Source organism: Crinia signifera, chromosome 6, assembly GCF_055691185.1.
Source record: "Crinia signifera chromosome 6, ASM5569118v1, whole genome shotgun sequence".
In the NCBI taxonomy this organism is placed as follows: domain Eukaryota; kingdom Metazoa; phylum Chordata; class Amphibia; order Anura; family Myobatrachidae; genus Crinia; species Crinia signifera.
Genome location: NC_139222.1, coordinates 217,084,700 through 217,099,257, shown reverse-complemented (window position 1 = coordinate 217,099,257; position 14,558 = coordinate 217,084,700). Strand labels below are relative to the sequence as shown.

General features: G+C 44.9%; 1 protein-coding gene and 1 long non-coding RNA gene across 3 annotated transcripts in view; one reads left to right on the top strand and one right to left on the bottom strand.

Annotated features, from left to right (window-relative positions):
- Positions 1–14,558, top strand: part of LOC146008963 (cytochrome P450 2C20-like) — a 111,162-nt gene that overhangs the window by 566 nt on the left and 96,038 nt on the right. The window contains exon 2 of one of the 2 annotated variants that reach the window (XM_083148842.1): positions 9,029–9,207. In XM_083148842.1, coding sequence (XP_083004968.1) covers positions 9,040–9,207 — 168 coding nt within the window. In that variant the 5' untranslated portion in view covers positions 9,029–9,039. Of the gene's footprint in view, positions 1–8,844; positions 9,208–14,558 lie in introns of those variants that run through there. The other variant, XM_083148843.1, reaches the window with a different exon arrangement.
- Positions 1,478–13,601, bottom strand: LOC146008964 (uncharacterized). Its single transcript, XR_014444598.1, has 3 exons — positions 13,082–13,601; positions 3,528–3,595; positions 1,478–1,736 (listed from the first exon to the last, which is right to left on the bottom strand). It is a non-coding gene; the product is annotated as an uncharacterized LOC146008964 (long non-coding RNA).

Sequence of the window (14,558 nt, the reverse complement as noted above, 5' to 3'; positions counted from 1 at the left end):
TTAGCGACCATATTTCCAGCGATATTATACAAAATCGCCCCCGTGTGTACGCTCCTTACCCTTTACTAGGACCTCACTACTGTTTTTTTTTTACTCCTGCAAAGGTTAAGGATATAACAAGATTATAGAGATTGGTTGAACAAAATTGCACATAAAAAAGCTGGTCTTGTACTGCAATTAACCATATGCATGCTTGATTGCAGGTTATCAGCATTATCAATAAGGCAACTTTGCATATTCTTGTCCATAAAGTTTACATTTATTCTTTGATATATATATATATATATATATATATATATATATATATATATATATATATATATATATATATATATACATACCTTCCAACATGACCCTCTCCAGGAGGAACACAATGCTCAGCTCCTGCACGTTCCTCTTAATGCATGATTGCCATCACCTGTGTTGAAGCACCTTTCTGATCAATTAACCTGTTCAACACAGATGAAGAGAATCATGCATTAAGTGGAAACTCCAGGAGCAGAGCATTGTGTCCCTCCTGGAGAGGGTCATGTTGGGAGGTATGTGTATATATATAATCTTTTTATGTGATTTATTGTGTTTTTTTTATTGCTAAATCCAGGGCTATTTTTCTGCAGGCTCCAGCAGGAACTGTGGCCCTTATTCTAGTTCACTCTTTCTGACAAAATATTTCTTAGATGGACAAAACCACGTGCACTGCAGGTGAGGCAGGTGTAACACCCCACCCAAATATTATTCTGATTCTGATTCTGAAATATTATTATCTCTGCACAAGTAACACCTGCCTCACCTGCAGTGCACATGGTTTTGGCCATCTAAGAAATATTTTGTCAGAGTGAACTAGAATAAGGGCCACAGTTCCTGCTGGAGCCTGCAGAAAAATAGCCCTGGGTAAATCTATATATTTACTAACAACTTCTAAGCCTGTGTGTTGTCACTCAATAAGAAGCAGGTATATTCCTTTTTTTAGTACTTTATTACATTTACTAGTGATTACACTAGCCAACAAAAAAAAAACTTTTTATTTGCTTCTTTTACAAAAATAGTCATTTTTTTTTACTAAATTTGGGTCAGAAAAACCGAATATGACCTTAGAATTTGTTTATTAGCTCTAGTTTTTTAGATAGGGCTGTTTCACACAGTACGGTTCCTGCCGCACGGTGAAATCCCGTACGGCCAGGGAGCCGCGCCGCACTCAGCAGTTGTGAATGGACACTATTGTGTCCATTCACACGGGACGGCCACGGCCCGGCCGCACGGCTACAGCCGGATCCCCCCACTGGAAGGGACGGCTGCCGGGCTGTGGCCATCCCTGCCATTATAAAATTCTGAGTGCGGCGCGGCTCCCTGACCGTACGGGATTTCACCGTGCGGCAGGAACCGTACTGTGTGAAACAGCCCATACAGTACTTGTGATACATGTACTTCTGTAGTAAAACAAACAATATTATATTAATATATCTTTACACAACAGAAGTAGCCATTTTAATTTTTATTTAATTCAATCTATGTACAGGTAAATTAGCAGAAAATAAGATAACCAGCCTTGCTTTTTCGTATGATGACCTATTTATGAGTGCGCCTTCGTTTTGCTTGTCGTTTGTACTCTTGTCCTGGAGCATCTCTTGTCACCGTCCAACAGTAGTCTGCAAGCATGGACACGTCCCATTTACCCTGATATCTTCGTTCCATAGTTGAAATATCTTGGTGGAATCTCTCACCATGCTCATCACTTACTGCACCACAATTCGGAGGAAAGAAGTCCAGATGAGAATAGAGAAAATGAATTTTGAGTAACATATATATTGAGTAACAAAATATGGATGACAATAACTCAGGATACCTGTACTAAGGATTGCCAACCTACAATTTATTTAAATAAAAAAAATCCCTAGTATTTTTCGTAAATCCCTCATGTTTTTTAGCATTTAATGAAATATGGTTATATCTCAGAACATAGAGCTAACTCAGCATTTTAAATGCCATATTCGTATTTCCAATGCTCGAATAAACTAGAAATTACTATTTTAGTTTCAGAAGCATTTTCACTGTTGGCTAGTGTTATCATAGCCATAGGCGGAACTGCTATTGGTGCAGCTGGTGCAATGCATCAGAGCCCTTGAAGCACTAAGGGGCCTACTGCGGCCCATGTCGCTCTCTTCCTGTCACTGTATTTACCTGTCACACTATGCCTCCCCCTACCTCTTCCTGTCACCTTCTACCTCTCCCTGTAAAGATTTATAGTTGTTAATTAGGGGGTTATTTTGGTTTACTCCTTCTAACAAATTCATTCTTAGATGGATAAAACCATGTGCACTGCAGGTGGGGCAGATGTAACTTGTGCAGAGAGTTACATTTGGGTGGGGTGTGTTGAAACTGAAATCTAAATTGCAGTGTAAAAATAATGCAGCCAGTATTTACTCTGCACAGAAACAAAATATGTCAAACACATATATAACTCTCTGTGCACATGTTACATCTGCCCCACCTGCAGTGCACATGTTTTTTCCCATTTTGAGAACAAATTTGTACTACGATCAGATCTGAATAAGGGCCTATGGCACCTACTCACTATGGCCCCTACACACAGTGAGATGTACAGATAGAGTGCCTCTCAGCCAGCACTGGGGTCCCCGCTGGTGAGCCGGCGTTCCATCTGACTGGGACGCACAAGCATCCCACTTGCACACACGTCCCAGTTTCCTGGTGGTGGGGGACGCAAACCCTGCCAATCTCCATCCACTTCAGGGGTTGAGGGGGGGGGAGCGGCGAGGTGGAAACAGGGGGCAGGGGAAGCATTGTCACATTGGCCCTTATTCTGGTTGGTGCGGTAATATCCGCGTGCGTTCGTGCCGCCGATGTTTTGTGTCTGCGCATGTGCAGAGGCGTCTCTGCGCATGTGCGAGCGGGGCGTACGGTCAAATTCCGCATGAAATGTGAACACTCCCAACAGGGGGTGGAGAGGGGCGTGAAGGGCTATTTGGGCTCATTACCATATGCATACGCCCTGCGTTTCATGGGCGTTCCCATGCAAACGCTGGGCGTACGTATAGTAATGCAGTCGTGACGCACGTGTAGGGGGCGGACATATGACATCGCCGGATGTCAGCTGCCCGCCCAGATCCCTGCTTTTGCACGGAAACATGTCCGTGTGGTCTGAGGTTGCGGGAGCTGGTGGACCACTCGGTCCTGCATTCGATGGTCTACGACCATCGAATGATGGGGGAGGTTACCTGAGATGGAGGAGGCGTATTCCATGAAAAATACACGTGCGGTCCGTTCGGCCAACTTCTTACCGCGTACGGACGGAGTTGCCGGGGTTTCGCACGCACGGTCCTGGCCGCATATTCGTATCCGGCCGCACCGATCAGAATAAGGGCCATTATTTTCACATTATTAGTTTTTTCCTTCTACCTAGTAAGAAGGTCAATTAATTGGAAAAAGCTATATAAATAAAATTATTATTATTAATAATAAAGCTAATATTAAAGATATACTATAAGAAATGTAAAAAAAAATATTCTTACCTGAAATATTTTATAGTTATAGTTCTACACAGACTTGGTTGTGCAATCAAATTATTGATATGGCTTATCTAGTGAAGGAAAAAAAGTAAATGTCAAAGTTTAACAGAGAACAAACATTAGTTTGCATTGGTAGAATTTAGGGCCTTATTCTAATCCACTCTTTCTGACAAAATCCTTCTTAGATGGGCAAAACCATGTGCACTGCAGGTGGGGCAGATGTTACTTGTGCAGAGATAATTAGATTTGGGTGGGGTTTTACTTCAAAGTGAGATCTATATTGCAGTGTAAAAATAAAGCAGTCAGTATTTACCCTGCACAGAAACAAAATAACTCACCCAAATCTAATTCTCTCTGCACATTTTACATCTGCCCCCCTGCAGTACACATGGTTTTGTCCATCTAAGAAGGATTTTGTCAGAAAGAGAGAACCAAAATAAGGCCCTTAGTTATGAACAGGTGCTGAACTATTCGTTGTGTGAGAAAAGAGAAAGGTTGGAGATTTTTGGGGTGCACTCTGAAAACATGTTTGAAAGATGTACAACTGATAATTTCACAATTTCTAGAATGTACCTTTTATTATTATAGTTAAAAAGAGGCGTACTATTTACATCCTCTTCAATAAGACGATAGTAAGAATGTGCAGAAAAATATAAAAAGAAACTGTGGTTAAAACCAAGATGTGGATACTGAGTTTGGGCAATTCCATTCACTATGTCTATTAGACCCCGGTTATATTCCGTAGGATAAAATTCCTATATTTCCAGGGCTTGCTGTGATTTCTTGTACAGCTGGTTTTTAAATGTGGTTACAATGACTGATATGATTTCATGTATACATTGTATCATCCTCCTTGTAAGGATGTTTGTATTTATACAATGTATCAATAGTCTAGCTTTTATTAGCACTCTGCAGAGTAATTGTAACTATGCTGACCTCCTATATTGGTTTAGGGCAGCATTGTACACTTCACTTTTGGATAGAAGAATGCAAGTAGACCTTGCTATTTTATCACGGCAATTGCTAAGCCCTTATAGACAGTGTGTGATTCAGTTGTATGTTTTTACAGTTGACCTTCACAGTGTGTAGATCCTTTAATATTCTCTTATTTGTGCTCAATTCAGTGTTTATCAATGGCACTGATGTCCAGTGTATTGGGCTCTATAATCCTCCTATTATGGTTTGCTCCTGTGTCAGATAACACGGTAACCCTTCTTATAGTTGTAATGGGCCCTACACACATAGCGATGTGTGCAGGGCTACCTAGCTATGCTAGGTCGGGCTGTGCTGCGCCGCTATCGCATAGCACACAGAGCTGACAGCCCACACACAGAGCGAGCTGTCAGCTCTGTGTGCTAAGCGAGCAGACAGCGCCAGTGTTCTCCGGTGGGAGAACACTGCCGATGCCGAGATTGATGGACACTGTCCATCAATCTCGGCCAGCGATAAAGATGCGCGGGGACGCGCACAGCTGCCGATACAGCCCCCACACATACACCGATGTGAGGGCATTTGCTAAGCGACTTTGCCAAACTAAGCAAAATTGCTTAGAAAATGCCTTAATATCGGCATGTGTGTAGGCCGTATAAGCCCACAGTTATCCAATTTGTGTGGTATTCACTGTCACTTATTTTGTGTCTGTGCTCGATGCTGTGGGTGCCGTAGTGTTCTCACTGTAATAGGGAGCCGTGTTTATCTATATTGTCACAAGCGTCCCTCTCCTTCAAACAATGTAGCAGGAATAGATGTGCCGCTTTCTTTTCTGTTAGAGTGCGGTTTTGATATTTAGAACACGCTGGATCATGTATTTTTATACCATTTTCGCAGGCACTGGTCTGTCAAATGAATACTTCATGATTCATGCGGTATTCACTGAGGACTAGTTTACCAATGTTTAACACTGTTTGTGCCACCGTCTCCCCACTGTGAGAGACATCCCTTAATTATTCAAATTGCTGGTATGAGTTTCTTTTGTATGTTTATTTTGATCACAACACTTTACTTCAATTATTGGTCACCGTGTGATGGCAGTATCAGTGTCGGGCTTTACTTATATTGTTAGATTCCCTAATGCGCTGGGCGTCTGCTGCCTCGTGCCATGGAAGCCCGCTCACCCTTCTCTTATTAACGGTGCTTCGGGGTTTTCTTATAATGTTAAGGTCCCTATTGCGTTCGGCATCTACTGTCTCGTACAGGTGAGAGCACGTTCATCCTTCTTCTACTGACAGTGCTTCGGGCATTACTTATATTGTTAATGTCCCTGAACTATCCCTGAAGCCCCAACGTGACCTGTGATCTTAAGATGTGCGCATCAATTAGCCGTGAAATCTTTTGTCTGTCCTGAACAAATGATTTCAGGCAAGCGCACATCATCACCAAAGTTTTCTCTTAAGATCCCATGTGCGTTCCTATGGATCTTTTGCAAAATCTTCTGATCTTTCATGCAGAATGTAAGATCAGATAAGATTATCGGTAAAAATTGGCCAATTTCCGCCAGATCGGTCGGAAATCGGCAAAAAAATTGTTCTAGTGTGTGGGCACCTCTATTTCTCCATTAGGTCTACTTAGATGCTAATTGCAATTGTCAGGGGCGAGGGGACGGTGTGCCATACTGCATTCCGCATCATGGATCTACCATCCCGCATGTACAGATAGTGACGAACTTCGGGTATGAGTCACGGGAGCATGCATCTTTAACAATACGGGGCTACTCATACCTGATCGCTAGGCTGCTAAATTGTGTGCAAGAATACGCCGCCAAGACAGAGTGAAATTCTAACTTTGCAAGCCTGCAAATTGCTTAGCGTGACTTGTGAAAATTAGCTGGAGCGGCGATTTGCTGCAAATCCATACGCAAGCTGCTCACCACTGACACTCCCAGAACATGGCCACCCACAAATGCTGAAGTTCTGTCAATCAACTTGGATACAGCAAGCAATCAAAAAGTAGCAGGATATATCACAGAATGGCCATGTGTAGGCATACTACAAACGGTACAGTCTATTGCAAATCACCGGCCTGCAAATTCCTAGCCGTGCGATCAGGTCTGAATAACCCCCATAGTGCGTACACACTAGACAATATGAACAAAAATATTGTTAACATTAGTCGTTACAGTGCATATTGTTTAATATATCATATAGTGTGTAGGCTCCTTTATGCGCGTGCATGCTACACTACTAACAAAAAAAAAGTACTTTAACCCCTTCCCGACATTTGACGTACATTTACGTCATGGCCGGGATGTACTTCCCGACGCATGGCATAAATGTACGTCATGACTTTAAACTGTCACCGCATCTATAGACGCGGTGACAGAGGGACGATGGCTGCTGTCCCTGACAGCAGACATCTTCCCTCGTAGCCCAGGGGGGGCAGCGATGCCCCCCCCCATCGGCGATCGCTGCGATTGGCTGTTCAAATGTGAACAGACAATTGCAGCGTTTTCTGTGTTCTGTGTATAATTTTGTCTCTGCTGCCCCCTAGTGTCCAAAAAAATTAAAAGGAGGTTGAAATAATGATGGTAAAATAAAGTACACATATGGTCTTTGTTAGTTATTAACTATTTTGAGTGGTATGATTATTTGTCTCACAAGCAGAAAATTTAACATTTTGCAAATTGCAAAATGTTCAATTTTTTTACGACATTTTGGTATTTTTCACAAAAAAAAAAACAGACTGTATCGACCAAAATTTACCACTAACTTAAAGTACAATGTGTCACGAGAAAACAATCTCAAAATCACTGGGATAAGTAAAAGCAATAAAAAGTTATCCCCACATAAAGTGATACATGTCAGATTTGAAAAAAAGGGCTCTGTCAGGAAGGCAAAAACAGGCTGCGGCGGTAAGGGGTTAAAAATGAATTTAATTAAATATAACTGATTTTAGAACGTTCCAGGTGTGGAAATGTCATATACATCAGTGGTAACACTGCTATTATAAGATTTGAATCTATATTTAGTGTTCCTCATGGTTCCTCATAGTGTTCCACAAACACACTGATACTTACCTATCTTGATCCCGTAGGTAGGTCCCAGGGTCCGGGTCCGGGTCGAGAAAGTCGGCTCCTGATTGGCCAGAAATCATTTTGAGCAGAGACGCAGAGGAAGAAGCATCTCTGCGTCTCTAGTATACAGCGGAGGCGGAGCGGGTACCACTGCAGCCGGGAGCAGCGGGACTTCAACAGCAGATGCCGGGGTGGTCGCCACAGGAGCAGGTGAGTAGGATTTCCTTCCACAGGTACCCCTTTGGATTACTACGGATCCAGGACCCCGGACTCTTCAGCCCTGGAGCCCCAGACCCGGACCAGCCCCGGAACCAAGCCACCGGACCGAACCCAGGGACCTACCTACGGGATCAAGATAGGTAAGTATCAGTGTGTTTGTGTAATGTATGTATTAAACTTTTATTTTTCTAATGTGTCAGTGTGTATTTATTTAACTATTTTTTTTTCTGTGGAAATACAAGTGCCAGCGGGCCCTTTAATGCTCCGCATGCTGGGACTTGTTGTTCTCCAAGTCCCAGCATGCGGGGGAGGCTTGCTGGGACTCATAGTTCCACAGGAAAAGACAATAGGTTTTCATCTATTTTTTACACAGTATCAGCTCGATGCCCACCGCCCAGGGGCATCGAGGACAGCACCAGGCTTCAGCCTGGTCAGGTAAGTCCTGGAGGGGGGGGGACCCCTTTATTGGGGGGGTCCCCACTCCCCCAGGAACCCTGGCCAGGCTGACCAGTCAGAGGGCTGAATGCTTTGGCCGCGGGACCTTATATAATAAGTGTCCCCCGGCTGTGGCATTACCCTGCTGGCTGGTTTGGCCTGGGGCTGGTTCTTAAAATACGGGGGACCCCTAGTCATTTTGTCCCCCGTATTTTGGGAACCAGCCCCGGACCTGGAGCCTGGGGCTGGTTTTAAAAAATCAGCGAAGCCCTATTTGTCGGGTTTCCTGATTTTTTAATACCAGCCCCGGCTCTTTCAGCCTGGTGCTGGTTACGGCTGTGGGGGGGACCCCACGCCGTTTTTTTTTTAGGAGGGTGACTGCTATAATTATGCCCTAACCCAGCCCATTATGATAATTTTGGTCACATGTGACATGTCACTAGCCCAAATCGGGAGAGTGTGTACGGTGGTACAATCTTTTTCTTGCGACTGTTTGGACGGGAGTACATCAGACGTCGCAAGTAAATTGTACAGGTGTGTACGCGCGTGTCGGCTGTTGTTTGTGGACGGTCCGACGGGAGTACGGTCGGCCGAACGGTTGCAAAAAATAAGGATTGTATATATGTGTACCCAGCTTAAGTTCAGTGACAATCCAAGCATGAACTAGTACAAATTGTGCTTGTAAGTTGTTCATGGACAAATAGCAAAGGTCAATAATGTACTACGTACATATCCAGTATATCTTAATTTGTTAAATAGACTAAAAGGCATTAATGAGTAAAAGACAAATACAAAGGCTAAGTATAAAATACTGATAATACACTTCAATAATCATTTTAAGTAAAAGAAGAGATGGAAACCATCCCTCTCTACCTATGCTACTTCTTGATCTTCTGCATTCTAATTTCAACTTGGAAGATACACAAAAGACGACTCCGTTTGCCACCAGGACCAACCCCGCTGCCACTTCTCGGAAACTTATTTCAAGGGAGCTATGTTCTCTACAAATCTTACAACAAGGTAAAGTAACCTTAAGGGGGAATATATATTTAACTAATGTTTTATCAAAATTGGGATCATTTACTAATCCAAATGTAAACAGCAGTTATATAGCCATGATTAGTAATATACTGATTAGACAATTATATAAAATATCAGCACAATTACACCACATAGGGGGCCAGATTCTCTAAGCTTCAAAAATGATAAAATAGAGAGTGATAAACAGCCAGCCAATCAGCTCCTGTCTGACATTTTTCAAACACAGCCTGTGGCATGGCAGGTAGGAGCTGATTGGCTGGCTGTTTATCACTCTCCATTTTATCACTTTTGAAGCTTAGAGAATCTGGTCCAGGGTGAGATGTACTAAGCTTGGAAAGTGATAAAATGGAGAGTGATAAACAACTAGCCAATCAGCTACTACCTGACATTTTGCAAACAGCCTGTGAGATCACAGGTGGGAGCTCATTGGCTGGCTGTTTATCACTCTCTGATAAAATCACTTTTCAAGCTTAGTACATCTGGCCCTCTAACCCACTTTTAACAACAAATATTTATAATTGGGGGGGGGGGTGGAAAACACAAATGATAAGAGTGGATATAATTGCAAGGTACACAAAGTTGTGAACACAAATAATTTTATTTAGATGGCACCACGTGTTTCTAAGCGCCATACAAAGGAACAGTACAGGGAGACAATTGAATTGACAGCTAGTGAGGACTTGATCAATATACTACTAGGGACTGGTGGCCAAAAATGGAAATGAGTATGTGGACGAAGATGGATGCTGAGTGTTTGAGTATGGGAGAGCTGTGAGTGAAATATGAAGAAAAGAGGGCTTTGACACCAGGAGGGAAGAGGGCCCTGCTCTGAGGAGCTTACAATTTAGTACATGTAAATAAAATTCCCCCAAGGGATCTGCACATAAAAACAAATGAATATGAAGTACAACCAGCAACAAAAAAAGGTGTGTTCACAATAGAAAATAGTAAGCACAGAAGTGCACATACGCATAGCACTGTAGCAAAATACAAACCAGAGTGTTTAATTGCCACCTACATACATTGATAGGTCTCTTCTTATGCTGAGTACATGTTAAGGGGCCCATACACTCAGAGACGGATTGGGAATTAAAACCAGCCCGGGAAAAATCTTGAAGCAGCCCTAACAGGGGGAGTGTTGTTGCGCGCCGGAGGCGCGACCGATTTTTAGGGGGTGTGACCTATCAATATGGGGGTGTGGCCTATTCCAACAAGGCCACGCCCAATTTTTGGCGCTGTGAGGGCATGGCTAGTGGCTCTCTGAGCTGCTGGCTATGTCCCCAGCCCTTCAGGCTGCAGAATAGGCGCATGCGTACAGCGTTTATTCTGCAGCCTGTGGGGCTGGGGAGATAGAGATGGGGGGGGGGGGTGGGTGACAGGGGGTCTCCCAACACAGTAGAGTGGCAGGGTGGAAGAGGATGCAGGGAGGGAGGGGGGGATGGAGGGTGCCGTAGAATGCTGGGAGGGGAGATGCAGAGTGGCTGAGAACGAAGGGAGTGAGGACTTACACAGGGTGGCACAGGACGCAGAGTGTGAGGGGGGCATGGTGGAACAGGATGCAGGATAGGAGGGGGAATGCAGAGTGTCAGGGGATGCAGGGAGGGGAGTCACAAAGTGGTGGAGGAGACAGTGATGCCCATTATACATATGCCACACACCGTGATGCCCATTATACATATGCCACACATCCTGATGCCATTATACATATGCCGCACACCGTGATGCCCATTATACATATGCCGCACACCGTGATGCCCATTATACATATGCCACACACCCTGATGCCCATTATAGATATGCCGCACACCCTGATGCCATTATACATATGCCGCACACCCTGATGCCATTATACATATGCCACACACCGTGATGCCCATTATACATATGCCGCACAATATAATGCTCATTATACATATGCCGCACACCGTGATGCTCATTATACATATGCCACACACCGTGATGCCCATTATACATATGCCACACACCGTGATGCCCATTATACATATGTCACACACCGTGATGCCCATTATACATATGCCAAACACCGTGATGCCCATTATACATATGCCGCACACCGTGATGCCCATTATACATATGTCGCACACCGTGATGCCCATTATAGATATGACACACACCCTGATGCCATTATACATATGCCGCACACCCTGATGCCATTATACATATGCCACACACCGTGATGCCCATTATACATATGCCGCACAATATAATGCTCATTATACATATGCCGCACACCGTGATGCTCATTATACATATGCCACACACCGTGATGCCCATTATACATATGCCACACACCGTGATGCCCATTATACATATGTCACACACCGTGATGCCCATTATACATATGCCAAACACCGTGATGCCCATTATACATATGCCGCACACCGTGATGCCCATTATACATATGTCGCACACCGTGATGCCCATTATAGATATGACACACACCGTGATGCCCATTATACATATGCCACACATCCTGATGCCATTATACATATGCCGCACACCGTGATGCCCATTATACATATGCCGCACACCGTGATGCCCATTATACATATGCCGCACACCCTGATGCCCATTATAGATATGCCGCACACCCTGATGCCATTATACATATGCCGCACACCCTGATGCCATTATACATATGCCACACACCGTGATGCCCATTCTACATATGCCGCACACCGTGATTCCATTATACATATGCCACACACCGTGATGGCATTATACATATGCCTCACACCGTGATGCCCATTATACATATGCCGCACAATATAATGCTCATTATACATATGCCACACACCGTGATTCTATTATACATATGCCGCACACCCTGATGCCATTATACATATGCCGCACACCCTGATGCCATTATACATATGCCACACACCGTGATGCCCATTATACATATGCCGCACAATATAATGCTCATTATACATATGCCGCACACCGTGATGCTCATTATACATATGCCACACACCGTGATGCCCATTATACATATGCCAAACACCGTGATGCCCATTATACATATGCCGCACACCGTGATGCCCATTATACATATGTCACACACCGTGATGCCCATTATAGATATGACACACACCGTGATGCCCATTATACATATGCCACACATCCTGATGCCATTATACATATGCCGCACACCGTGATGCCCATTATACATATGCCGCACACCGTGATGCCCATTATACATATGCCGCACACCCTGATGCCCATTATAGATATGCCGCACACCCTGATGCCATTATACATATGCCGCACACCCTGATGCCATTATACATATGCCACACACCGTGATGCCCATTCTACATATGCCGCACACCGTGATTCCATTATACATATGCCACACACCGTGATGCCATTATACATATGCCTCACACCGTGATGCCCATTATACATATGCCGCACAATATAATGCTCATTATACATATGCCACACACCGTGATTCTATTATACATATGCCGCACACCCTGATGCCATTATACATATGCCACATACCGTGATGCCATTATACATATGCCACATACCGTGATGCCATTATACATATGCCACATACCGTGATGCCATTATACATATGCCGCACACTGTGATGCCATTATACATATGCCACATACCGTGATGCCATTATTCATATGCCACACACCGTGATGCCATTATACATATGCCGCACACTGTGATGCCATTATACATATGCCACATACCGTGATGCCATTATACATATGCCGCACACTGTAATGCTCATTATACATATACCCCACACACCATGATACCCATTACAGCACACATTAACATATCATGCCCATTCCCATGACACATTACATACCTGGCTGGCTGTAGAGCTGCTCCAGGCTCTGACCATGCCTTGCTGGCTCTTCCAGTGCATCAGCTGTGGGCTGTGGCTGCCAGGCTGCTGCTATAGGGAGGACTCGAGGATAGCAGAAGGGTGGGCGGCGCTGCAGACAGGCCCGGATTTGTCACTAGGCCCGTGAGGCACGGGCCTAGGGGCGGCACCTGCCATGGGCGGCAGCCGCCAGGCACCTGCTGTCATACAGTCTGTCAGTCTGACACTGACACTTACAGAGCCGCCGCTCCTAAGTGCAGGGAGGTGCTCTCTGTATCCCCACAGCGGTTCCTGCACTGCCTGTGTCTCAGTGGCAGCGCTGCTGCTGCTACCGGCTGAAACTACAGTCCTGTCCCGTCCCTCCCTCGTTCTGAGCAGGGCATGATGTGCTGACAGCCTGAAACTCCGGAGGAGTCCGTCCACCCAGGCTGTGAAAAACTTTGATCTTCTGTGTGTATTCTCCCTGCAGTGCAGATTACGGAGCCCTCCCTCCTCTCTTATGTGTCGGGACTCGGGAGCAGACACTTTAACTGTTTGCATCCCTTCTAGTAACAGTAAGTGCTACTAAATTAGCCTGCTAAATGTGTGTGCCTCTCTTACCAGAGCTAAATATTGTGTGTTTCCAACACCAGTATTAAGTACTGGTGTTTTTTTATTTATTATGCATATATATATATATTATATGCAGGTGCACGTATACATACATATGGGGGGGGGGGGGGGGGGCGGCCAAAAATGTTGTGCCTAGGGGCGGCCTGACCCCTAAATTCGCCCCTGGCTGCAGACAGACTGCTCAGTCTTTAATTCTGCTGCCGCTGTGCCAGCGCCGCCCACCCTGTTTTTGATCCCCAGCGCGCAAAAAAACTTGCGCTGCCTGCTGGGGATCACCTAACCAGCCGCACAATCACACTCAGTGGGGCCGCGGGAGGTGCTGCGTGCGACCGCGCATGCGCACCAGCCCTCCCGCGGCCATTATCAGTGCTGCAGGGGACGAAGATGGCCGCGGCCATCTTTGTTATGGGTGAAATGGCTTTGGCCGCGGCCGCTATGCGCTGAGATGGCAGTCGGCGGTCCGCGGCCCAGCCAGGGGGGCGAGCGCCCCCTACATGGATGAAATGGGCAGGCCCACCGGGAAATAGCCCGGTTTCCCGGTGGGCCAATCCACCCCTGCATACACTGTACAATTATTGTAAGCAATTTGGACTAGATTGCATCACATCACATTGCAAAATGTATGCTATGCGATCTAGTCCAAATTGCATACAATAATTGTACAGTGTATGGGCACCTTTAGATGATATGTATAACCAGCAAGGTTGTGTGCAACTGGACCCGGTGGGGTTGCCGGCATAGAGATATGCATACACACTTGCCCTTGATGTGTTCTATTAACTGTTTGATGTGTTGTATTAACTGCTTGATGAAGACAATTAAATTAATAATAATAATAATAATAATA